At 36.1% G+C, this 26,462-nt stretch overlaps 2 protein-coding genes across 2 annotated transcripts in view; one reads left to right on the plus strand and one right to left on the minus strand.

Moving 5' to 3' along the window:
• Positions 1-241: 241 nt before the first annotated feature.
• Positions 242-8,122, plus strand: LOC118280699 (mitochondrial import receptor subunit TOM40 homolog 1). Its single transcript, XM_035601006.2, has 8 exons — positions 242-502; positions 2,017-2,084; positions 2,452-2,643; positions 3,215-3,346; positions 4,318-4,429; positions 4,772-4,848; positions 5,297-5,393; positions 5,918-8,122. Exons 1-8 carry the CDS (start codon positions 373-375, stop codon positions 6,055-6,057), a joined length of 948 nt encoding a protein of 315 aa, XP_035456899.1. The 5' UTR covers positions 242-372; the 3' UTR covers positions 6,058-8,122.
• A 510-nt stretch (positions 8,123-8,632) lies between these two features.
• The window catches only part of LOC118280698 (ubiquitin-conjugating enzyme E2 H), a 29,412-nt gene continuing 11,582 nt past the window's right edge, over positions 8,633-26,462 (minus strand). Inside the window, exons 2-5 of the mRNA XM_035601005.2 lie at positions 24,840-24,916; positions 23,541-23,708; positions 15,546-15,674; positions 8,633-13,537 (exon numbers count right to left, since the gene is read on the minus strand). Coding sequence (XP_035456898.1) covers positions 13,353-13,537; positions 15,546-15,674; positions 23,541-23,708; positions 24,840-24,916 — 559 coding nt within the window. The 3' untranslated portion in view covers positions 8,633-13,352. The remainder of the gene's footprint in view (positions 13,538-15,545; positions 15,675-23,540; positions 23,709-24,839; positions 24,917-26,462) is intronic.

Below are 26,462 nucleotides of genomic sequence, written 5' to 3' on the forward strand. Positions count from 1 at the left end.
CTGCCATTCAAAATGAAATTGTGTCGTTTCAAATCAAAAGGATTTCTTTTGATTTTTTATTAGGAAAAATATACATCTAACTTGACACAACAATTGAAACAACATGTGAAAAGTACCTATAGTTTGGTTGTTTATGATATTAGTAACAATTTCAAATAACATTAAACTAAAAATGACAGGCGTAAAAAAGGAAACCAATGGAGATTGGGTTCTTTTGTCATTGGTAGAAGTCGTCTATTGATTATGTTGGTATTCAGTGCTGTCAACTTCACGCTACTGCGATTGTCTTTTATTCCACAGAATTGTGTTTCATTGCACATGTTCATCGATTTCTGTTGAATTTAGGAAAAGTATTACGAATTCAACACTAAAATGGGTGCTATATCCAGTAGATACCGTGTTTACAACTCAGGACTCACAAACGTCGATGTAAATTCCGCTGAAAGTGAGAACAAACGTGAAAATCCTGGAACGCTAGATGAGATCCACAAAAAGACCAAGGGTAATTTTTATACACATTTTAACTGTTTTAGCGAATATCAAGAGTGATTAAAATGTTAATTACATTCGTAAAAAGCTATTAAGGTTACGCGTTCAGTCAGAAAACGGCGGCAAATACATTTAAGTGCCGACATAAAAGTTGGGTTATCTTGTGATGTAATAATTGATAATTTACTCCAATGTACACAAAATTATCGTTTAGAAACCACAATAATCGTGTTTCTTAGGTCAAAATAGGTAAAGCATGTGAAATATTCATACAGTTTGTAGTGTGAAGTGTAGACTGACATTTAATGGACTATCTCTAGGTACTGTATTTGTATGTTGATAAGAATGTTATCAACCTCTGATGTTCTCAACCGCCCAAGTTTCCTATTTATTAGGTAGTTCGCGTGATAAAACGAGAGCAAAGTACCGCAATACAATGAAGTAATTAGACATTAATTAAAAATGAAAGCGAAAAAAAATTAGAGCAAATCATTAAATTTCTAAGAAAATTTAGCCTAACGGGTCGTAACTATGCATGTAGCGTGTTAATATCTCATACGGTTTTTTATTTGGTATTCAAGAGGTATTATCATAATTATAAGTCTTGTAAAATCTTCTTAAATAAGATGATAAAAACAGCATTTTTTTCTATATGATAATGTACATTATTATGTACTTTATGTACTATTATTCAACCAATTATGTATCTATTGACAACTAGGTATACCTGTGACCATGTCCATATGGAATATTGACATTGGATATTTTTCTCAGAGTCACAGATCCTAACCCAAATGTGATAGTGATAATATGTATATGCAACTCTATATGTTGTTCCGATTAATATACATACAAAATTTGAAGTAAATCCATGCAGTACTCTTTGAGTTTAGTTAAGCAGACAGAAATTCTAAAATCTATATTTTTGGCTTCAATATTGACTGTAAATGATGTCCTAATTATTCTTTAAAAAAAATATTCCATGCACAGTTTCTGTCCTACGATTTTATTATATGTAAGTATAAATAACTATATGTTTTGCAACCTGATCTTAAAATTTAATAGGAAGTTAAGTATTTTCTCTTGTCTTCTTGTCTTTCCTCAATATCGGAACCAGATGCAAATAGTTAATCTAATTATGTAAGTTACTAGTGGACTCCCATGAACTTGTTTTGCCTTAGACATTTTTCTGCACATATTTGTTAGTTTTTTCATACATAAGAACCGTCTCCTAAACTAAAACAAACCCTAAAAAAAAAAAGAGTTAATGAAATTAACTCAGCTGTTCTCGAGATTTGTGCTTAGCAACACATTTACCAATTAATTTTTATTAATATAAAAGATTATATTAATAGTAAAATGTATCAAATTGATTATTATTTTAAATTAGTCTGTATAGTACCTAGTACAAACCTAATTCTTTACTTTCCATCACATTATGTCTGGTTTCACAAGTACTCAATCAAATGACTACCTAATGTTTATATCAACAAGAACCAATATCAGATAATTAAATGTTTATTGCAGACGTCATGCCGGTGAACTTCGAGGGCGGCAAACTGATGGTGAACAGGGGACTATCCAATCATTTCCAGGTATGTTACACATTACTAATATTAATATTATAAATGGGAAAGTTTGTGTGTATATTTGTTAATCAATCACATCAAAACGACAAAAGGCAGGGTGGATTATGGTTGGAATAACACATTTGATATGGTTTTCAGCATAGTATTCTTTAAACTTAAGGATATTACTTAACTTAAAAAATTGAGGTGGTTAAGAAAAAAGTTAAAGCAGTTCCCTTCATAAAAAAATTGTTATTTATTGTTTGTACCTAAGTCTTTGATTGCCAATAGAAAACTGTTGAAGGCAAATGCTCCACTAACGCCGGTCACCGGTGTCCACCACGGCGTTCAATGTGTTAATAAGTTTCAAAAATATAATATATAATAATTTCAGATGTCTCACACCCTCACAATGAGCTCGGCTCAGAATGGCTACAAACTAGGAGCAACATACATCGGTACCAAGCAGATCTCCCCCTCGGAGGCCTTCCCCGTCATCCTCGGAGATGTGGACCCCTCGGGCAATGTCAACTTCAGCCTTATTCACCAGCTTACTCCGGAGATTAGGCTGAAGGGTGCTGCTCAGGTGTGTAAAACTGTTTTCCTGATAACTTATTATATGGTAATATTATTGATCACCAACACTCACTATCATGACTGAAACACCCATTGGTCCAAAAGAGAATTTTACTACACATACGGTTTTAAAGTATGGGAAAGCCATGCTTCGGCACGAATGGGCCGCCTCGACCGTAGCGATACCACGGTTTCACAAAAAACCGACGTGAAACAACGCAATGATTTTGTTTGCAATGAAGTCAGTCTGTTGAACTTGTTGTTTAAGTTTTATATCAAATTTTCAATTCATATCAGATCAAACAATTGGAACTTTGTCGCCTTGTTGCCATATACAGTTATTTAACTGGTTAATCTAATCTCTGATTTTTATCAGACGAATACCTTACCTGTGTATTTTATAAGTCAGGTATTAGAAATGACTGCTTTGACTGTTCAGTTGACACAGTGGGTTTCCGCGCAGAACAATTCGTTATGTGATGCACCATCATTCCATTCAATATGTGAAATTATTTGTTTATACACAGTAGAAAATTTTATGTAGCAACTGTTTGATAAAATGTGATTATTTATTTCCATAGGTGCAAGAATGCAAGCTGACAGCCACCCAGGGTACCCTGGAGTACAAGGGTTCCGACTACACGCTCGCGATGGCTGTGGGCAAACCTGATTTCAATGAGAAGTCAGCTGTGTTCGTCGGGCACTACTTACAGGTAAATTACTAGACTGATACTTCTGGACTCTCCCTCCTATCTCTATGTAGAGGGCGATGCCATACTCTCCACTTACCAGACGGGTTGGAGATCGCAGTTTTATAGGTCCCGGTTCATCGGAGAGTGCTGCTTCATATTTCTAGAATTGAATCTTAAAACGGGATATTTACCATGTTTTTCAATATTTATGAGTTTCCGATATTTCGGCACTGTTGCAAGCGCCATGATCACGGATTTTTAAAAAAGTTTATCCGTGCATAAATACTGAAAAACATGGTAAATATCCCGTTTTAAGTTTCAATTCTAGTGTTAGTGACCATGTCAGTTTAAAAACTTATATGCTATTTATTTGTTTTTAATAAGCAGTCCCTTAGTCGGCTCTTGCGATATCCGTGACAAACGTATTCTACAATGTTACCATCACAAAGCGTGAAATTCATAAAGAGAGTACAAAGAGGAGATGTCATATTTCCCGTTAACATAATGCGTGACACTTTACAGGGAGAGCAGGTAGTTATAAACCATCCCATCACTATTATTCATCTGGCAGTCCCAAACAAAAAAAAAAGCGTTGCCCATTGTCCATACGTTAATGTGCCCCTTTCTGTGCGCTTATAACATATTATGTCCAGTTTTTTACTTATAATGTCATTGGGCAGGGCCGTTTCTTTGTGTCACAGTGCACAATCACATTATGGCATCTTCTCTTTGTACTTGTTTCATGATTTATTATAATCTTCTAATATATAAAATTCTCGTGTCACAGTTTTCGTTGCCATACTCCTCCTTTTGTGCTTATCCGGTATCTATAAGAATCGGCCAACATCTATTTTTCATTCCCCTAAATGTTAGGGGTAGTACAACCCTAATTTTTTTAATTTTCCACGGACGAAGTCGCGGGCAGAAGCTAGTAGTTGTATAAGAAAAACAAGATAGTGTAACATACATAACGTCTATGTTATATGTTCCAGTCGGTGACAAAGCGGCTGGCGTTGGGCACGGAGCTGGTGTACCAGTCGGGCGCCCGCGTCATGGGCGGAGAGATCGCCATCACCTCTGCCGCCGCTAGATATACCATGGATGGTAAGACGACTTATAAACTGATAATCTTTTTTTACGGTAAACGAGCAGCCGGATCTACTGATAGTAAGCAATCGCCGCCGCCCATAGACACCTGAAACACAAGAGGCGTTACAAGTTCGTTGCCGGCCTTTTGGGGGTTAGGAATTTAAGGGTTGTTGGGGAATGAGAAGTTAGGAAGGGAATAATTGGGCCTCCCTCTGATGGTAAGTAAGTGGCATGGACACCCAGAACACCTTTTGTTCGTTTGGTCTTTTAAGAGCCGGGTATTAGACTTCCATCAATATTAATATCACCATGAGTGAAATTGTACACCATGAGTCAATTTTAATATTTTTTTTCCAGACTCGGAAGTATCAGCGACCCTGAGCTCGGCTAACTTCCACTTGTGCTACTTCAAGCAGTGCAGTGAACAATTACAGGTAACAACAGAAATAGTTAGAAACAGTTACCGGCGCACTCAGAGTCATTTAATGGTTACTTAACCCAGTCCTTAGCAATCGTTTTCGATACAAAATCTACTAACTACTACTACTAAGGAGTAGTTTAAGTAATCATTAAATGTCTCTGAGTGCGGCAGTAAATAACGGTTTACTATATTATACGATTTATAAACGCGGCGACGTCGTCAGTAGGTCGGCACACGTTGCTCATGATGAAGAGTCCCTCTGTGACTCGAAACTAGTAGAACTTTTCTCCATTAATTAATGTGAGTGAACAGTGATTTTTAGTTGATTTAGTATGAGTCACGATAGTTATTATAAAATCAAAAATTACTATATTTTTGACTAGCTCTTCAAAAGTCAAGACATATGTAAAGAATTCTAGAATGTGTTATACTCAACCTCTATTATTTTAATGTCTTCTCAGGTTGTGGCGGAAATGGACACCTCGTTCAGAGGTATGGAATCAGTCGGCACCATTGGCTACCAGGTCAACATCCCCAAGGCAGATCTAATCTTCAGAGGTAAGTGCTCTTGTTTCGTAAATTGTAATTGCTATTGGACCTACGAATTAGCTACAGGTTTTCATGACAAAGTTCCTCTCAGTCTCAGTAACTTATGCATATAATAGTAATGTATCATCAAGCATTGAGAACGTCCACTGCGGCTCCGACCGGTGTAGTACCCTACTACACGATAAACCATGGCAGCCGCCAAGTTAAAAATCACTTTTTTTCTGTTAGGGTCGATTTATACAGCGTAAGGGTCAATTTATACTAGCGCAGCGTCGAAGCCTTGTTCGCGCGCAGACGCGCGAATTCCGACGAATGCGCGCGCCTTTTTAAAATCTCAAAAGTAATATGTGCGTTACGCTGTGGAGTTAAGGTTGAATTTGTTATGTTCAGTTTTAGAAAGACGCTTCGATGCGCTTCGACTCTGCAGTAGTATAAATTAACCCTTAGTCCCAAAAATTCATGACTACACAAAAACTTTAACTACATAAAAGCGTATCCTTATTTAACTTTTCCAATAAACTTTTTGTTTCCAGGAATGGTAGACTCAAATTGGAACATCGGAGCAGTTCTGGAGAAAAAGCTGCAGCCGCTACCATTCACATTTGCTCTGTCGGGTATGGCGAACCAGGCCAAGCAACAGTTCAAATTCGGCTGCGGCCTCATCATTGGTTAATGAGTGATTCTGATGACTGAGAGACGAGTCAAGCTAGTGATCATATGTGATTTAAAAGTGAATAAAGCTTTTTGAAGTGAATAAGTTATTCAGTGTGAAATTTTATCTTCGCAGCTAAATGTGGAAGGAAAACTTGTATAGAGGTGTAATGCAAATAACTAGTGTTTTATTACTTTAAATATCTGTCGCCCAAATACTGAAATGCTACTCAATTTTAAGTTGTACTTGAGTATTGAGCCATCTGTCATTTTACAAAGTATTTGTAGTGACAAAACAATTTGCAAGTGGCTTAAAACAGTGTAGTGTTTGAGTATTTGAATGTGTTTCTTTATAATGTGGATTTCATTGTGGCTATGCTATTTAATATCTTGAATTGCTGGACTGTTAATACTTAATTATGTTTTAATTGGAATTCTAAGTGTGTTGTGATCAATATGTGAAAAGAATATTAGCTTATGAAAGAGTGTATTCGATGTTGCATTTTTAAAACTTTAGGTCCACCGAGATAAGCATATAAATGTATTGCACATAGTAAAGGCTAAAGATCATGTATTTAATATGAATGTGTTCATCAATTTTCTGTGTATTATATTATACCTTTGTCTTAATTTCATGTGTATTGTGACCACTAGCTTGATTTCGTCAACTGTAATAATAATTAGTCTAATATTCACTTGGTTGGTGTTAGGGAACCTAGTTATTGGACTTCCATTCAAGTAAATATCAATGTTCATAGTTTTGGGACGAATTGTGAACATTTCTCATTTACTCTTCTAATTTATATTCAATATAATACTAAATTCTTGTAATGATGAAACAATTTTAATGTATTTGAAATGTTATTTAATAATGTTCACTCTTGTTCTTTACTACAAATGTACAAACTTAAGTAATTTATTATCTAAGTGTATTTTATAAAAATATGGAAGTCCAAAATGTAGGTTAGTTGCATATGTTAGATGATTCCTAAATAAATTAATAGATATGTATCACAAGTTGTGTGAATGTATGGATGAGCCCGGACACCGTGTATACTATGTAGTGATTCTTTTTTCTTGGACATTTTATGTATACCTTATTTTTATTTCTTTATTATTATGCTATACTGTTTGTATAACACCAGAATCGCATTTATGACATAAATACTTGCTCTAAGATGGCTCAATGTTTATTAAATTAACTTCCTATTCTGATTCTCAGTCCGCATAGTTAATTCTTAATCGCGATATATAGCTATTTTAGTAGGATAGGATTATTTTAATACAAGACTACTTTTTATATATTATTTTACTGCCTTTTATGTCTTAGAGTGAGCAACTATCTGGGTCTCCTGTTTTATCGTCCCCCTACCAAAATAACACAGCCCCATCTATACTGGGGTTCAGACTAGCTTGATGTCTTTCGCTGCCATTCGCTGCTACGGCGGTACAAGAGGGTGGGCATATGCAACTATGTATCAATACCAATTGTATTTATGTGTAACTATGTATTTTATACATAGCAATTTTTTATAACATTGGACCAAAGCAGTGTAACTTTGGATCACATAGGCAGACTACATGTTTGTGTTCATATAAATGCATTTTATTATAACAATTTTTGTTATAGATTATAAATAAATAATTAAACATGTTGCTTGATGTTGTGGTCCAATGTAAGACCTTGTTTTTTGTAAGTTTTTTTTGTAGAAACGTTACCCTATACTAGGATATGTATATGGGTGTTTACAAACATACAAATTCACATACATGTCACTCTTAGACCCAGTACAACAAGTTGTGATTGCACAGAGAGCTTTAAACCCTGAAACTTGTTGTGGTGGTGCCGACCAATCAGCCACTGCGCTAACCCTGACGTCCTTACATCCAATGTTACCTAAAAATGACTCTATGCTAATAAAAACCAAATATATGTAATGATCTGAGTGATCCAGTCTCGAGGCAGTTGCATATGTACATCCCCTTACTGTATGAGTGTAGATAGGTTATGGCATACTGTACAATGTACATAGCGCCTGTTGTTAAAATGTTTATTTTTAATATAGTTACTTATGTTAATAAATCAATTTGTTGTTTTATTTTTACGACATTTTATCTACATACTTAACCTCACGCCTAGCTCCCATGGGGTTAGGTAGACTATGGAACGTCAATTGCTACGAATCTTCACACCTCTTTCGCTTCAGTCATCAGTCTGCCTGCATATTCGTCGTACCAAATTAAAAGTACCCTTAATAATATATCGCCAATCTGGTCGATATACGTCCGTCTAGGGCGTCCTCTACCCAAGTCGTACATTTTTATCAAACTTAAAAGTTGGTGGTACTCTTGTTTCTCAATTTCATTCAAAAAATTTTCCTTCCCTATTTTATGCAGTCCTATGAAACCAATATGACGTATTTTTTATAGCAACTGATTTGTATAAAATTAGGTATTGAAGTATTATTATTTTAGGAATGTGTAAAAAACTTATTCAATTTTTTTATAACTTCGGTTCATTTTAAAATAGTGGGTGTAGGGGTAATGAACCCTAATTTAAAATTAATAACTAAGGAGTAGACAATAAAAGACAGATATAGTTTAAAAATAACGTAAGTTTATTACATGTAATGAAATAAAAATATAATATTATAAACTTTTATTCTGTTACATGTATAAATGATTCCGTGCCGCGGGCGGATTGCCCGTCATATTTTGGTAATATATTCAACCTCGATTATAATTATATCCATAAACCGAACAATTGTGACGTGATCGGCGCCATATTGTCAATCATTAGAAAAAAATAAAAGTTCATATTTATTGATAAACTTGTTTCACGTCACCATTGTTATTGCTAACGAGGGCTTTTAAATCCGCCATCGATTGTTTATAAATGTTGCCATTTACACTTTACGTTTCGTTACTCCTGTTTTTGACACTATTTGAGTATCTGTGGGAATTTAAAAGCCCTCGCTATCCTCTCCGTAAGTATTATAAGCTACACATCGACACCACAGCGACTTTATTCTAACTGTATATTCATACCGACAAAGCTGGGTGGACAAATAAAATTTTCAGACAAAATCCAGTCAACCCAACTTTCCTTGAAGTACAACTAAGAAATTTTTAACTTGTTACTTCCTTATTACCAAAAATATAATATATTATTATGGCTGAGTTTTCAAAGATACGATAAATGTCTATCATTAATTATATTTTTTTTCGTGTTTGTTTTTAAACTCTATATTATTATAGCCTAAGGACTTATGAATAAGATTGCAACACTTACAGTTCGCAATGTGTCAAACATTGGGGGCGCCTGTACAGAATGGCGCGCGCTGACTGCGTCGTGCGAATGAACGAACACGTTTACTGAGTAACTGGTTGAGTATATAACACGAGCCATTATGTACAAGTGCCAGAAGAGATCTGCATTAAGATATTTTTTGAAATGTTCTTTTTGGTTCGCGCGCAAGCTCACTGATATGTTGGCTAACATCAACGGAAAGTGGCAACGTAATGTCATGTAATAAAATAAATATTTCACCGCGGCAGTCAGCCATGTAAACCCATTCATGCAGATACAAAACTTTAAGTCTTATTAAGTATAATTATTGAGAAACATACATATCTAAGTCGACTGACTCGATAACATTTTAAACAAGGGAAGCGCACGAGTGTACATTATATAATATCGATAATATTAATTCCAATATAATAACATTAAATAATTCGGTTTTATAAATATATTTAAACAAAAAGAACATCACAAAACTTGCTATAACACCAACATCTGGCAGGATCAGCTTGAACCGGCGCCGTACTGGATATTTGAAAACTTACATCACGTACTTCTCTCATATCTATACAAGTAACTATGCATTGAATTACAACTAAGATTGCTTTGTTTAAACTATTATTAATTAATCTAACTAATATAATATTTGTATCTTTGATTACTATTATTATTTCAATGAAATTTGTGATGTAATAAGTCTTTTATAGGGTCTAAATTTGAATGTAAATTTTCAAATAACCAGTAGTTTGGGCGTTCGAACAAAATGCTATTGTATTTGGTGAAGCGTTCTGCCAACAAACTGCTTGTAAACACCGCCACAACACAACCTTTGTGAAAAAATATACTTTATTTATATGGTATTATGGTCGGTTTTGAAGTGAATTGTCGATGTAAGAAAAAACATATAAGAGTGAGATGTAGATATACGTAATGTATAGCGCTATCTCATTTCTGCAAAAGATTGAATGAGTATAAATTATTATGAGTTACAAAGACCATTTCGCGTTTGTGAAACTAATCCAAGATTTCTGAGCGTAAAGATGGTGAAAAGTATTTGTTCTAAACAATCATCAGAATATTTATAAAATGGCTAATATTCACGTAAAAATAGTCTTTGTAAATTATATCGTTCCGTAGACATAATATGAACTTGTTTCATGTTACCAAAATATTGTCAAATAATGCCCCCCTTTGCAGTTTTGTATTGAATCATAACAAATACAATATTTTACTTAAAATTTAACAAGTAAATTAAGATAAATGACAATGACTAATGTTGGCATAATTAGCTTAATATTAAAATATCGAATAAAATCAAAATTCGATTAAAAAAAATCGTACCAAATTGGCGGTGTTCGAAGCATAAAAAATAATGATTGTGCTAAGAAAAAAAATATAGCAACAAACAAATCTAAAATCGTCAAACCGCAATTAAACTAAGTACAGTTTTTTACTTTTAAATATATAAAATTCTCGACCTCTTTCGACGAATTGACTTCAATTATTTTCCATTCACACAAACCAAAGGGAAGAAATGAAAATCACAGTATCGCTATTAGTAAAGCGCCAATTCTTTCAACAGGTAACATTGGCGAGAGCATAGACAATCGATAAAGATGTTGCCAACAACGAAAATGGGCTGGGTGGAAATTATTCAGCAATATAATTATAGACAAATTCGAATTTTTGAGGTAGACAGAATGATAGCTGGATTTATGATATAATTAGTATTTGAGACTGAATTTTGGAAATTACTTAGTATAAACTAGATCTATGAACAACCGTAGTGGAAGAATATAAAAGAGTAAATTATCGAGATATCGAACATTAGATTCTAAGTGTCTTTATTTAAAGCGGAGCTGTTCACTAATCTATAATACAATAATACATTATAAAGAAAAAAATATTAAAATCTCGAGAATAAGATAGTAAAATGGCCAAGAATCCCGCCCAGCCCAGTCGTCACAAGAGGGAGATCGACATTTCACAATGACACATCGTTTCGAATACAACTAAAATCATATTAATAAAAAAAAATTAAATACCTATGAGATATAGTGATGACTTTAGTCCGACGACTCGGGCTCATTAAGTTGGATTTATACTATGGGACAGATAGGATATTTACAAAATGCTATCTCGCTCACTCATACCGTGTGTGTTGCCAGTCGTGAAAACTCTCCAACTAAATACGTTACGTTAGTCTATGATACATTTAATTATATATTTTTTTCGAAAGTTATCTTCAAGAATATAGCGTACGTCTTTAAGTTAAAATCTAATGTTTAAATGTTCGTTACGTTAACCTAGCGGTGTTTCTGTTGCAATAGTAATGTTGCTAGTATTCTTTATATGAATTAAGGGGCTAAGGGCGCAGCTCCACTATGCTATAACAACAAATGTCATGGTTTCTTCATCTATCTTCCACTATTAAAAAGATATGGAACAAAAATCGTTAATCATGATTTAGTGATAGATACTGGTATTATTATGAACATTGTAATACTACTAGCAACATTAAAATTCCAACAAGTACGCACCTACATTCCTACGCGAAGAAATGATTGACCTAGGTCAAGATTACACACCGACCACATTGCTTCTAGCAACATAGTGCTCAAATAAACCTAGACCAATCAATTCCCTACATCCTAGACGCAACTAGAGCTAATATTAAACCCTAATTTAGAAGAAAATTAGGATTTCCATTAACTTTCTACAGCTATTTTGCTCTTAAGCTCCCATTTTTAAAGTATTGGCTCTAGTTGCGCCCACCCATCCGTTGCCAAGCCTACTCCTACATTACAATTCGTGAACACTTTTTTTTCTCTACCGATTTTTAGCTAATCTTAAGCATAGACACATTTAAGAGAAGCCAAACATTCCTAAGAAACCTTAACATTTTCCAACACACCGAACGACTAAAAAAGTTAAATTTTACCATTTTTTTATATAATTACGATCATCATGCATAATATACTTTATTTATTTATAATTTTAAAATATAACATTAAAGCGTTTTGTGTTCGCCGCCATGGGGGTATCTGAGCATTTTTTTTTACTTCTAAATTGGCAAAGTTCGTGGTCCATTGATATATAGAGATACTTTTACTTTTTTTTTAAATATAAAGATGGCGGCGAACGTCTGTATGAGTACAGATAACTGGCTTTTGGTTGATATTGCGTTGTCTGTGGTCTAACGTAGACATATCTTTTATTTGTGTGTAGCAATTTTTTTCTGGCCTATAAAGTCACGTGTAGATACAGCATAAAGCTCATTGGTTAATCTACGATTATAGCGTGATAATCAGCCAATCACGTTACACATAGAGAACACACGTAAACACATTACGACGACCTACTTATTCAGCTCAGTACATTTATTAAGACTACAACCTTTTATGAAGATATCAGAATATCATAACATCATACAAGTAAACATTTAAAGTTTAAAGTATTTACAATGTTTAAGTGTAGTTAAGATGTCAAACATTTATTTGAAATGACCAGCAGTATGCAATAATACGCAATTATTGTAGAATTAAGGGATAGTCCATACTGAATCGTGAAGTACCTATGAATTGTAATAATATTATTGCTCTTGCCTTATGAATGGTACGTTAATTAAAACTGTGTCTTTCAAAACGCAACTCTTATTGTGAATAAAGTTTGTCAGCATGACCAATCCCTTAACTGAAAGACATCTTTAACAAATATACTTTATCGAATTATTCAAAATAATTCCACTCATAATTAATCCGAAAATTAACTAAAAGACAGGTAATCTTTCAGTTAAACAAGTCATAAATCATAATCCGAAGACCAATCTAAACAAAAAGCATGGCAACACTAAAAACCAACTGTCAAAACTGACAGCAAAGACGAACTGTCAAAGTGACAGTTTTAAAAAAGGTGTTGCCATAAACGAAAACATTAGACCACAAACAAAACGTTCGTTTTTAAACACACAAGGCAGTGGCGAGTGAGCAAGTATTACTTATCTGTGGTAGCTTATGTTATAACTCCATGTCTTGCGCTTCGTCGTCGCTGAACTCGCTCATGGAGCTCTCTGTGTCGCTGTTGTTGTTGGCGTTGCCGTTGGACGGCTTGGAGCCCGACGAGGCGGGGGTCGCGCCCCCCATGCCGGTGATCGCGTCCTTTTCTAAAAGGGCCTCCTCGGTCGCGAATCTTCGGACGTAATCTGGAATGTTTAGATTAAGGTTTTATTTTATGCTATAAATAAAGCTGAGCCAATCATGTCCAAACAATGACAATTTAACAGGGTTATGTACTAGTCGTATAAGTCTGTACACTGTGCAATAATTTATGAAAATAGGCAATGAATGTAGTTGCTGGTGTCTTAGGCAAAGTGACAGGGCAACTGTCTGCGACGCACCGTATCGCTAATTAAATTCCTGAACGGAACAATTCTTTGTGCAATCCACAAATTGTTGATCTGAGTCTGATGTGGTCAGAAAAGCAATTTGTAGACCACACACCGCCAACACAACACGTTACACAGCATTACCTAGCCACTATTTAAACTATGCATTAGTATCTAATACCTATTATATCATAATGAACAATCTGGCAGAGACAGTGAATACGTCAGTACAAGAAGACTTGGCGGGCAGCCATATTGCAACCGTCAATGGAGACGCGATAGACTATGTGTCGCTCGTGGTACAATGTCACTAGATCAACAGCTGATCGAAATGTAGTAAACTTTAACCTAGCAACATAATGGCCTTTTTTGAGCGGGGAAAATCATCCCATGACTTCTCCCGCCTTGGGTGATGCAAGAGGGAGTGACAGATTCTTACTGACTAAAAACCACTCCGTTCCTACGCCTGCTTTTCAAGCCGGAGCCCGCAAGGTAGTCCTAGCTCCGGCAACGCACGAGCAACATAATGGTCTGTCTCAATACACTATATGTTGAAACATGACAATAGGAGATAGAGTTGTGATAATGTTTCATCAGAAAATGGATCAATTTGAACTAACTATACCAGTCCTTATAATATCAGCCATAGGGCAAAAGCCTCCAGAAATAATTATAGATAACCTTGATCAAGACAAAAATTATGAAATGGTAGAACTACATCATATTATTGTCTTTGTCTTTTTTAAACACGTTGCCCCACCCTTGGATTTTCTCCTGTGTCGTAGGTGCTTTTGCAACCATACAACTTCACATACACATGACACCCAGACCCAAAACAACAATTCGTGGATCACACAAAGAGTTGGTCAGTGCGAGAATCGACCCCGCTACCCGTAGCGCGGCAGCCAGTTGCGCAGCCACCGCACTTACCGTGCAGTCCATTGAAAAGTTAATTTGAATTGGACAGGTGGTTTCTTCTATGTTTAAGCTAAGCTAAGCAGGTTAAAGAGACTAGTACTTTCCAAGATTTCCACATACATATAAACAAACAAAGAAACAAACACGACAGATTCATAAATTATACATTAACTGCAATAATACATTCTAGAATTGGACGTCATTTAGTGCGCATCACAATTCTGGTAGCAATAAATAATAGACTCCATTAATGTCTTCATATGCGCAATATTTGTATGTTCCAGACATGTTTATTGTATACACGTGCCTCTATTTCTTAGAAGGAAGTTTAACTCCTACATTTAAATTAGGTACAGTGGCGAAAACATGGGGTCTTAATTAAATTTATTTTTTTATTAATTTTCATCACCAGAAGAAAAAATATTTACCTAAAAAAAAATAATGACACAGATCTGGGAAACGAATCTTATTTGTTGCTAAGGCTACTACTAACAGTCAAAATGATTAATGAATTTGCAATCCAAACACTGTTGTATACGCCTATTTGTACGCCTAGACGGCATAACATGTAGCTCATGTACCTATCCTACCACCATTGCATGTATTTCCTATGTGTAATATCACTGATGTTAATGCAAATAAAAATATCTTTATCTTTACATTTTTGACATAGAATTTCCATCAAAAATCCAAATCGAATTATAAACCAACAAGGCTGTCATAGTGGGGCCACGATATCCACAAGGATCGAGCTCAGTGGCGTGCCATTGGAGAGGCCTATGTCCAGCGTTGAATGACAACAGGCTGATCATGATGATGTTGATGGTGGTCATGTCCAACCAAATTTTTAATGAGGATTCATGAAAAATTGGGCTTTATCTAAATGTTAATAAGGTATATTATGCACCTGAAACTTTCTTCTTGTACTCCTCAGGTTTGTGCAGATACATGGCGGCGGCGTCGCCGTTCAGGGGGTCGATGGGGTTGGGGTACGTCAGCAGCTGCGGCAGGAACGACTCGAATATGTTCGACAGGTCTGGAATGTACACAGATAGACATTTATATATTACTGGTATTAATAGTCAGGTGGCATCTCCGAAAATTACATGTTATTTGGAAGCAGTTATATTCAAGGACCAGTCTCAATAACCTATGTTGGTAGATTTATCTGTATATAGGGTGACTGGTAATTAGTGAAGTAGGTATTTTAGAACTTTACGCGCGCCCGTTAATGAAATTTTGTTGTTTTGTTATTGTGACAAAAATAAAACTAGTAAGTTTCAAAATAGTTTCTTTGGGAAAGTGGTTTGTAATCAGGAGTACAGTCACGTGCTTAAATATCGTTCACTAATTACCAGTCACCCGATTCACTAATCTATCTGTCAATTCCTAGTTCTCAAGTGTAGGGATTGAGGCAGATCCCCAAAGGCGTCTAGTCCAGTAAATCTCTTCCGACTGATGATAGTGATGAAGACTGGTAAGAAGGTAGAAGTATGTTGCAAATAAACTCCCTTTATGTTAGTTGGCTGTAACTTGTGATTATAAGCCCCTGTCGTGGCTTGAAACCAGTCGAATTACTATGTCAAACAGTAGGGTTATACCACAAAAACAATTACTATTTCAATTTAATGTTATTTATGCTTCATTATCAAAGTTGACTATGACATTTTGATCAATTTGTCTTCATATAAGAAACAATGAGTTACCTAACTTACTTATGAAGATACATATAAAACAATAGCCTGACCGCGGCTGTGGTCGAATGCCATCCGTCCTGTGGTCACCCTGATATTGAAACTTCATTTATCATACTTAATATTCTATAGACAACAGACCTCAACCTTGAGTTACGTTTTTGACTAGAATAAAAACCTTTAAAATCATTAGTTTCCTTATTTACTGTGAATTTGTACAGCGCCGTGTACAGCACATTGGAATCTACACTAATACTAAGTTGAAAAGTTTGTTTGAACGCGTTTATCTCCGAACTGCTGCACAGTGGATCGAAACGGGCCGGTAGTGGACTTAGCATTGATAAAAAAAAGTTTTAATATTTTTAATTTTTGAATATCGGGTTGCATTAATCTATTGATTATAAGAAACTATTTCTGAGGTGGTTTTTCTGATAACTTAGTATTTTCGGAGTAAATAACACTCAAACTTATTTTTGTATGGAGCAAAACAAAAAACAATCCAAATCTCGGAATTCTCAAATTTTCTCAAACAATTGACTTCACCCATGCATAAAACGTATTTTTGTCCTATTTTAGCGCCTATGCTCGGGTCACGATTTTTCCCGATTTGGCCGCAATTTCAATTTTTGTTCTTAATTCCACACCACCCTAGAGGTTAAGAACTAGGCGCGTTTTTAGGGTTCCGTAGCCAAATGGCAAAAAACGGAACCCTTATAAATTCGTCGTGTCTGTCTGTCTGTCCGTCCGTCCGTCCGTATGTCACAGCCATTTATTTCCAAAACTGTTGGCCCTACATAGTTGAAACTTTGTAAGATGGTGTATTTCGGTAACCGCTATTAGAATTTTGAATAAAAATTTAAAAATTTAAAAATTAAATGGAGACACTCCATACATGGAACTGATTAAAAAAATTTTTTTTTCGGCTTACGTATCCGTGATTGGTGCCTATGGATAGGTCTTTAAAAAAGACATTAAGGTTACTAAAACCACTTTTCGTCAAAATCAATCGTTTGAAAGTTAGACGCTTCAAAGTGGAAAAACTTTTAAAATAGGTTTTAAAATAAGAGAGTGAGAAAACTGAAAAAAATATATGCTGTAGATTTCAATGGAAACTAACAAAGAAAATTGGTTTGAACGAGATATCATTATTAGTTTTTAAGAAATAAAACATTTTCAAAAACCGCAAATATAACTTTGTCGCTCATACAAACACTATGTAAAACCAAGTTATTTTACTACTTTTATATTATGTCATCTACTTGCTGTTACGGAACCCTTCATGAGCGAGTCCGACTCGCACTTGGCCAGTTTTTTTTTATAGTGGTGTCCCCTTTAGGTCTCATCCACCATGAATCAATAAAATAAATAAAAAGCATTATTAATAATCGTAAATATATATTCATAACCATAAATCTTAAACAAAATATACAAATACATTTAACATTATTCTATAAATTATAAAATCACAAATTATTACAAGTAAATCACACGTAATTGTTTTAATTTAATCACTGTCAAGACTATCTACGTTAACGAATGCAACATTTTCCTTTGTTGAAATTAGTGGATCAGAGCTGCTCAAAATACATATCTTCATTTATAGATGTTCTATTGCATTTCCTGGAATCGTTTTGACGGTACCTACGAAAGTCTTTATTTCTAGATTCGGCCGCTTCTTCAGATAAGTGTCCAATTGGTATTAGACCAAAACTTTCAATGATAGCTGCACCATACATAAGAACTTTATGAACACTTGAAGGTATATAGTACCAGCTGTACAATTTAAATACAGTTGCATTATGGCTTGAGCATATTCGTGAAATTTGTCTGTGTCAAGCTGATAGCCCGACAAAATTGCTACTAAAATTATGGAAAACCGCCTAATTAGGTCCTCATTGATACCAGTTATTTCAGCAGTCACGTTCGGGCTTGCAAAAAATCTTCTAGCGGTGTTTCCGTCATTGGTGGAGCCATGACCTTGTTTGACAACGTCAATCAAAAGTCCCATCCTATTTTTAAACGCGTCTTGTATATTTTTCTACCTGTTTTCCATAATGCACTTGTTGTCTCCCTTTACAGTCCATGAGCTTTTTGCCATCTTCTATTTAAATTAAAACAATACTTTGCACAATTTGATTTCACGGTCTTTTTATGTTCATCACACAAGTTTGGACCTTATCTCATTGTACAAGCCATCACTATTTTTATACTACCACCACTGTCAATGTTTCTAAGGGTAACGAAGAGGTCAAGGTTTGTCACAAAATTTTGAAACATCTTCACAAACGCGGTTATCACAAATAATGAATAATGTGTAGGGGTAGTACGTCTTTTACGTTGGATAATAGAACACTGAAGTGGATTTGAATGCAACTGAATATCTTGTGCTATGTTGATGCACCAATCACGTTCCGACACGTCATAACTTGTGGTTGTGTACGTGCTCTTCTTCTTAAAGTGCCATCTCCTACCGGAGGTCGGCTATCATTAGGGCAATTTTAACTCTTGAAACAGCTGCGCGGAAAAGGGATCTGGTACTCATGTTGAACCATGTTCTAAGGTTTTTGAGCCAAGAGGTTCTTCTTCGGCCAGGTGGTCTTTTCCCTTGTATTTTCCCCTGAATTAGTAGTTGGAGCAGCTGGTATTTGTCGTTGCGCATTATGTGACCAAAGTACTGCAGTTTACGCCGCTTTATGGTGTTCAAAATCTCTGTTTTCTTATTTAGCAACCGCAACACCTTTACATTTGAGACTCTATCAGTCCACGAGATTCTCAAAATTCTTCTGCATACCCACATTTCAAATGCTTCTAAGCGATCGCTCATTTTCTGAGTTAATGTCCATGACTCGACGCCGTACAAAAGAACTGAAAACACGTAGCATCGTGCCAATCGCACCCTTGTAGAGATCTTCAGCGAACGGTTGCATAGTAAATGACTCAGTTTCATGAACGCACTTCTAGCTTGCTCTATCCGGCACTTAATCTCTATGCTATGGTCACTCCGATCATTTACGACGCATCCTAAGTACTTATACGAGTGTACTCTTTCTACTACTTCGTTACGTACAACCAGGTCTGTTGTCGAAACAAAAGATGACTTTCCGACCATCATAACTTTAGTCTTCTTTAGATTTATGTTCAGACCGTAGCTCGCACTCACGCTATCGACACGCTGAAGCAACCTCTGCAAGTCATTGAAACTGGACGCTAGCAAAATGGTGTCATCGGCATATCTCAAATTATTTATTGGGTGTCCATTCACCATTATACCTTCGCCCATGTTATCTAGAGCTTCTGTAAATATTGCTTCAGCGTATATATTGAACAGCAATGGAGACAAGATGCAGCCCTGGCGTACACCACGCATAATGTTGATCTCTTCTGAAAGAGCATAATCGACTCGTACACGTGCTTTCTGCTGCCAATAAAGATTCTTGATAATTGTCAGATCTGTGTTGTCAAGACCAATGTCACATAGAATTTTCATAAGCTTGTCGTGACGGACTCGGTCAAAAGCTTTTTCGTAGTCTATGAAACACACATACACAGACTGATTCATATCCCAGCAACGTTGTAAGAGCACCTGATATCCAAAAAGTGCATCCCGTGTTCCAAAACCATTTCTGAAACCGAATTGAGTATTTGAGATATTTTCTTCTATCTTCCGATAAATTCTATTATGGACAATCTTCAGAAAAATCTTCAGAACATGACTCATCAATGAAATAGTTCTATAGTCACTGCACCTTTTGGCGCTACTGGTTTTGGGGAGAGTAACAAAGGTAGATTGTAGCCAGTCTTGAGGTATAATACCAGTGCTGTATATAGCATTAAATAAGCGTACAACAATCGGTATGTTTTCATCCATAAGTAGCTTTAATATTTCGCTAGGAATGTCATCTGGACCAACTGCCTTTCCTGTTTTTGCGGTTTTTATTGCATTTATGACTTCGGCTTTGGTTATCTCAGGTCCACTTTTAACTGAGACATTCGGTTGGATCTGACTTCTTGTGTCACTAAACAGTTCCTTTACATACTTCTCCCAAGTTCTTAATTTTTCTTCAATCGACATTGTAACTTTTCCGCATTCGTCAATCAAAGTAAGTGATACATGAGACTTTTTGGTGCCTGTTAAATCCTTAATTTTTCTAAACATATTAAAATAATCATACTTTTGTTCAAATGTTTCTATTTCTTGACATTGATTATTTAACCACTCATCTTTAGCGTCTTGACATCTTACGATAATTTGTTTATGAACTGCTCTATACTCTTTTGGATCCACATTCTTCAACTCACGTCTTTTTGTCATTAGATCGAGTATATCATCAGTAATCCAATCCTTCTTCTTGACAACTTGTGTTGGTATCAAAATATCTGTAGAAGTACTGACAATAGCCGACTTAAAATTATCCCAGATTCTTGTAGGTTCTAAGGGTACATTTATCACCTGTTGTTGAAGCTCATTTATTTTGCTATTAAGTGCGGCGTGTAATTTAAGTCTCGTATCCTTGTTATGCAATTTCGCAACATCAATTTTAGGTCTCTTGTTTGGCGCAATCATTTTTTTAAGTTTAATCGATAAAGTCACTACTACCGGATTATGATCGGAGTTTATATCGGCACCTGGATATGTTTTAGCAGACTTGACACAATTCTTAAAACGCTCGTTCACTAAAACAAAGTCGATTTGATTCCTCACGATGTTTTTAGCAGTATGAGCCGGAGAAGTCCAGGTGTATAGACGACGTGGTGGTAGCTTGAATAAAGTGTTTGCAATAATAAGTTTCTGTTCTTGACAAAATTGAACCAGCCGGTCTCCACGTTCATTGCGCTCTCCCAACCCAAATCTACCGACAACACCATGTACGATATCTTGGCCAATCTTAGCATTAAAATCACCCATGACTATGTTACACTCATGGGCCTTTAGTTTCAGAAGAACTGATGAAACATCTTCGTAGAAAGGGTCGATTAAGTAGTCGTGGTTTTTGGCTGCAGTGGGAGCATAAACTTGCACTATGTTTATGTTTACCGGTTTGGCTCTCAGTTGTAGAAGCATAACGCGATCTGAAACTGGATGGAAATTAATTACACTGGTTTTGAGATGTTTTTTAATCATAATAGCAACGCCATTGCTATGCCCCGTGTCGTTGTTTCCGCTATAGTAAGTAAGGGTTTCATCCAAGACATCTATTCCAGTGCCCTTTAATCTAGACTCGCTAATCCCTAGAATGTCGATGTCCAATCTCTTCATCTCTTTTATAATGTTTTTATATTTAACACACGTGTACATGCTTCTCACATTCCACGTAGCAATCTTTACGGCACACCCGGGGATTCTTCGCACCCTCTGACCATCTAAGGTCTGCCGGGGACTGAGGGCCGTTGTTTGTGTTGTATTTGCCATAATGATTATCCTGAGAAAATGTTATGTGGTGGTTTTCCCTTTGCCTTCCACATCGCTGTTTGTCACAGGGGTGACAATGATGACCGCCGACTGTACCGATCCACTGGATCTCCACTCGACGACCTACTGTACCTGCAGCTGCTCAGGCACAGGGAGTGCTTATTTACTGGCGGCACTAACTCGCCATGTCACAGAAATATCATCGGATCTTTTGTAGCATTTTGTAGAGTATCCCCCCCGAGAGATACCCACTACACCCTCCAAATCTGCCGCTGCATGGTCGGGGACTGTCGAAACAGCTAGTGGCAATATCTTACCACCGATCCATTATCCGCCACCTATGGACCCCGGTAGTAGCTCGCAGCTCAGCCCTACCTGTGTACGTGCTCTCTTATCACTAAATTCTCGGAAATATGTGTAAAACAAACGACTGCGAATTATAAAACAAAAAAAAAATTTTTTTCATTCAAAATACAAATGGCTATATCTCTCAAACTACTAGTTAAATAAAAAAAAGTTCCTGATGATAAAAGTTTATAAATAATACCTAGATACCAAAAATATACATTTCATTTCTTAAGTCCAAACTTTGTAATCCCAGCCCACTGTGTGCTGGTCCGATTGGAATCATTATTTTTGTGTTGGGTAGTGCATTTATCGAAGAAGGTTATAAAAACATCACGCCATAACCAATAGGAGCCGAGCAGAAGGGGTGAAACTAGTACATCATATGTATAGAGGAGGCCCAAAACCTAGCAGTAGACAGTCACATGATGTACAGTCATGAATTAATGACGAACTAATAGTAATGGTAGATCTAAATAAAATTTATTCAGATGACAATTATCGCGAGTACATTCGAAAATATCATAATAGAGCTATAAACGTGAAAAATGTAATTATGAGTAAATAATGCTCTGTAGTTTGTCTACGCCTCTGAGATAAAGGCGAAAGAAATTTGTATTCAGTTGAATAGACACAGACAGTCCTAAAATACGTAGCTAATTATTGTTCTTTGAACATATTTAAATGAATCATAACAAAACAATAATCTATTATTTTGCGAAAGAGTAGGCCAACTATTACATATTAAAATATTTGAGCAATAGTTTTCGCCTGTTCCTTTATTTTATTTTATCAATAAGTCAAATTATTTAAATAATGATAAAACACCATATGAATAGAATTAAATATATTAATAATAGAATAACGCTTATTTGTTTAGAAAGCACAATTAAACATTCTTTCCACATTTTATGTGTCCTATTAAGTCTATCAACACAATGGTTGAAAAATTAAGTATATTACGGGTCTCTCAATCAAGCATGCCGAAGACACAGCCTCCTGGAAGGATGTGCTAAAGACTTAGGAGTCGCAACGTAGATACTACTTTCAGTATTGAACACATAATTCTCCAAAAACTTATCACGTCGTAGAGCCAACTGAGCCAAGCTTTGGCACAAATGGACCAGCTCGATCGGAGTACTACGACCTTCTAGGCAAAAGGCACGAAACGAGAGCCTTGTATATAAAAATACGAATGAGGTTACCGAAGGCCCAACTCTCGCAAAGGTCTTAAGCACTTGTAACTCTTTTGATGTTGCGGATGTCCAAGAGCGGCCACATTGCTTACCATCAGGGGCATTCAGGGGCCTTAGTCTGCTATTACAATTGTGTCAGAATGGTCGATCACTGATCAGTGCAAGAGGGACGGAGCTATGTAGGTTGTATAGCTGACACAATTGTAATAGCAGACTAAGGCCCCAGGTGACCAGTCTCCTTATCTCATAAAACTCACCATAAAGCGCAGTCCAGGCCTGGTTGATGACGTCAAGACACACGGTGCCGGAGACCTCGTCGATGTTGGGATGGTAGACCTTGTTCATGAAGCCGATGGAGGGGGACTTGAAGGGGTAGTGGTCGGGCAGGTGCACGCGCACTCGCCACACGCCGCCCTCATAAGGAGCTGGAAATTTAACAGCCATTTTTGTAATTTAAACAGTATTTTAATTCTTCTTCTCTTAGACACACACACACACACACACAACTTCACGCCTTTTATCCCCGAAGGGGTAGGCAGAGGTGCACATTACGGCACGTAATGCCGCTATACAATGTACACCCACTTTTCACCATTTTGTGTTAAAGTCCCTTGTAATAGGGGGTGAGCCTATTACCATATCCTGGACACAATTCCAGGCTCCGTGCTACTACCGAGAAATTTTTCGAAAATCCGAAAAAAAGCCTATAATACTTTGCCCGACCCGGGAATCGAACCCGAGACCCCTTGTTCGGCAGTCACACTTGCGACCACTCGACCAATAAGCCAGTCTCTTCTTTCTTCTCCTCTAATAACATCTTCTGATTTGTTTCGTTGCGGGATCCAAGACAGTCATTCATTTCCCTGGGACGCGCCGGACTTCAGTGTTCTGGTGTTTTCATGGTTGTATCTACTGTAGATCCTGACTTACAAGAGTAGCAGCGGTATGGGAGGTTGTCCCATTAAAAAAAAAGTATTTTAATTCTGTGTCCCGCGTTAAATTTCACCGAGGGAAGTGGAAACTATCGCTCCTCAAATTATTTCTTCTGTTTTATTTCGTTGCGGGATCCAAGACAGTTGCTCATGTCCCTAAGATGTAAAATAGATACAACCATGAAAACACCGAAACAATGAAGTCCGCCGTATCTCAGGGACATGAACTCACTTAGATCAAGTATAACTTTATTTCTATTCAACATTACATACCTAAAAGCATCCAATTGATTAAAATGTTTATCAAAAATAAGATTAATTGTTTGTTCAAAAAAGGTAATTAATTAAACAAATAAATTGATACAGTAATTAAGATAACACATAATTGAAAAATGTAATCTATAAATCTTTAACTGACAGAAATTAAAACATCAAATACAAAAAAAAACAACTGCTACATTTATCTCTCAAAAAAAAATGTTCCAAGATAATACATATGAAAGAAACAGTTACATCTTTTTTCTTATTTTTATATCGAACAAACAAACATAGGAATCTTTCTTTAAATCTCTTTATCTATACATATAATAATAATAAATAAAATCAAAATGGGAGGGTACTTACTGCCGGGAGGGCCGAAGAATTTCACACAAAACTCGTTGAGTCCACCCAGTATAGTGACTTCATGTTTGCTTTCAATACTGAATTAGATACATGTTAAGGAAATGGTTTTGTGATAAATCAACATTTACTAAATAAATAGAAATCAGCAGCAGCTAATAGTAAAGCTCCCTTAAGAACAGCCTTTTTATTTCCAGAAATATTCTTGCGTTGTGTTTCGTTGCGTGAGTGAGGTTACCGGAGGCCCAATTACCTTCCCAATCTCCGATTCCCCAATAACCCTTAAATTCCTAACCCCCAAAAGACCAGCAACGCACTTGTAACGCCTCTGGTGTTTCAAATGTCCAAGGGCAGCGGCGATTGCTTACCATCAGGTGATCCGTCTGATAGTTTACCGGCTTGTTCCAAAAATTTTCACATAACATCGCACTACAATACAACTCATCAAAGATGGGTTTACTAATTGTGTAAATAGATATAAACAATGAACGCTATCACAAAATGAATGCTAATGGAATGCAAGTCATAAACCTCTCCCTGTTAATAAATTAATGTCTGGCGTATCCCCCCTCCCCCACTTGTCATCAATTTCCCTACTATCTTTGTTGTCTGGCTAAACTAAAACACGGTAGGTACTTATACTTATAGCTATGGTCTGTATGTAAAATTAAAATGCAGATAAGAAGAACAAAGTATAAAAGAAAATACCTGCATGTTGTGCTGTGTACTATGAATGAAAAAAAAATGTGTCATACATAGCAATTTTTAAACGTTTAATTAAATATGCGACGTGTCACGAGACGTGTGCGACAAATCAATTCAATACTATACTCTTCAGAGTAGTGCGTTAGAGAATGCTGAAATCATCTACTCATAAAGATGTTATTAAAAAAATATTGTCATGTAAAAGTGCTCTTTTGTAGCCTATTCACTATTCAAAAACCTCTGAATAGCCTATGATTTATATGAAATGAAATAACAGCTTTGAGTATTGACTGTACGAAGGTTTGAAACTATGAATGAAAGGGCCTAGAACAATATACAGGCAGTACTTATACAATAAAAGGACCTTAAAGCAAATTAACTTTTACCTGAAGTAGACACTCAAGCACCAAAGTAAATAGCTCGAGTATGCAGGTAGGAAAACGAAGGTTAACTTTAGCTATCGTTATACCAAATTTTATGCAAAGGATGGTTTATAACGAAGCCATATTTCTTTGTAACCATTGGTCAGTTCAATAACCAGTAGGTAGTAAGTGTCTTTATTTTCTTACTCACACACAACGTCACGGCTTTTATCCCCGAAGGGGTAGGCAGAGGTGCACATTACGGCACGTAATGCCGCTACACAATGTACATTCACTTTTCACCATTTGTGTTTTAAGTCCCATGTAATAGGGGCCTATTGCCATATACTGGACACATATCCTTATTTTCTTACTTGCATACCAAATAGGTTAGGTGAGCTAGTTTCCTAAGAACGTTGTTGCTGTCTGTTTGTCATCACACGGGATAAGTAAATATCACGTTACTCCAGTCTAATGCGTAATCTTATCAGCTAATCGTGTCTTCCTATCTGTGTCGACGGGAAGCAACTAGTTGCCCAGGTACTTTGAACATTTTTAG

The sequence above is a fragment of the Spodoptera frugiperda genome, chromosome 16 (assembly GCF_023101765.2).
Source record: "Spodoptera frugiperda isolate SF20-4 chromosome 16, AGI-APGP_CSIRO_Sfru_2.0, whole genome shotgun sequence".
NCBI classification, from domain to species: Eukaryota; Metazoa; Arthropoda; class Insecta; order Lepidoptera; family Noctuidae; genus Spodoptera; species Spodoptera frugiperda.

Coding starts and splice junctions, on each gene's coding strand:
- LOC118280699 (XM_035601006.2), top strand. CDS start 373: ATGGGTGCTATATCCAGTAGATACCGTGTTTACAACTCAGGACTCACA. Junction 503..2,016: donor GATCCACAAAAAGACCAAGG/GTAATTTTTATA, acceptor TGTTTATTGCAG/ACGTCATGCCGGTGAACTTC. Junction 2,644..3,214: donor GGCTGAAGGGTGCTGCTCAG/GTGTGTAAAACT, acceptor TTATTTCCATAG/GTGCAAGAATGCAAGCTGAC.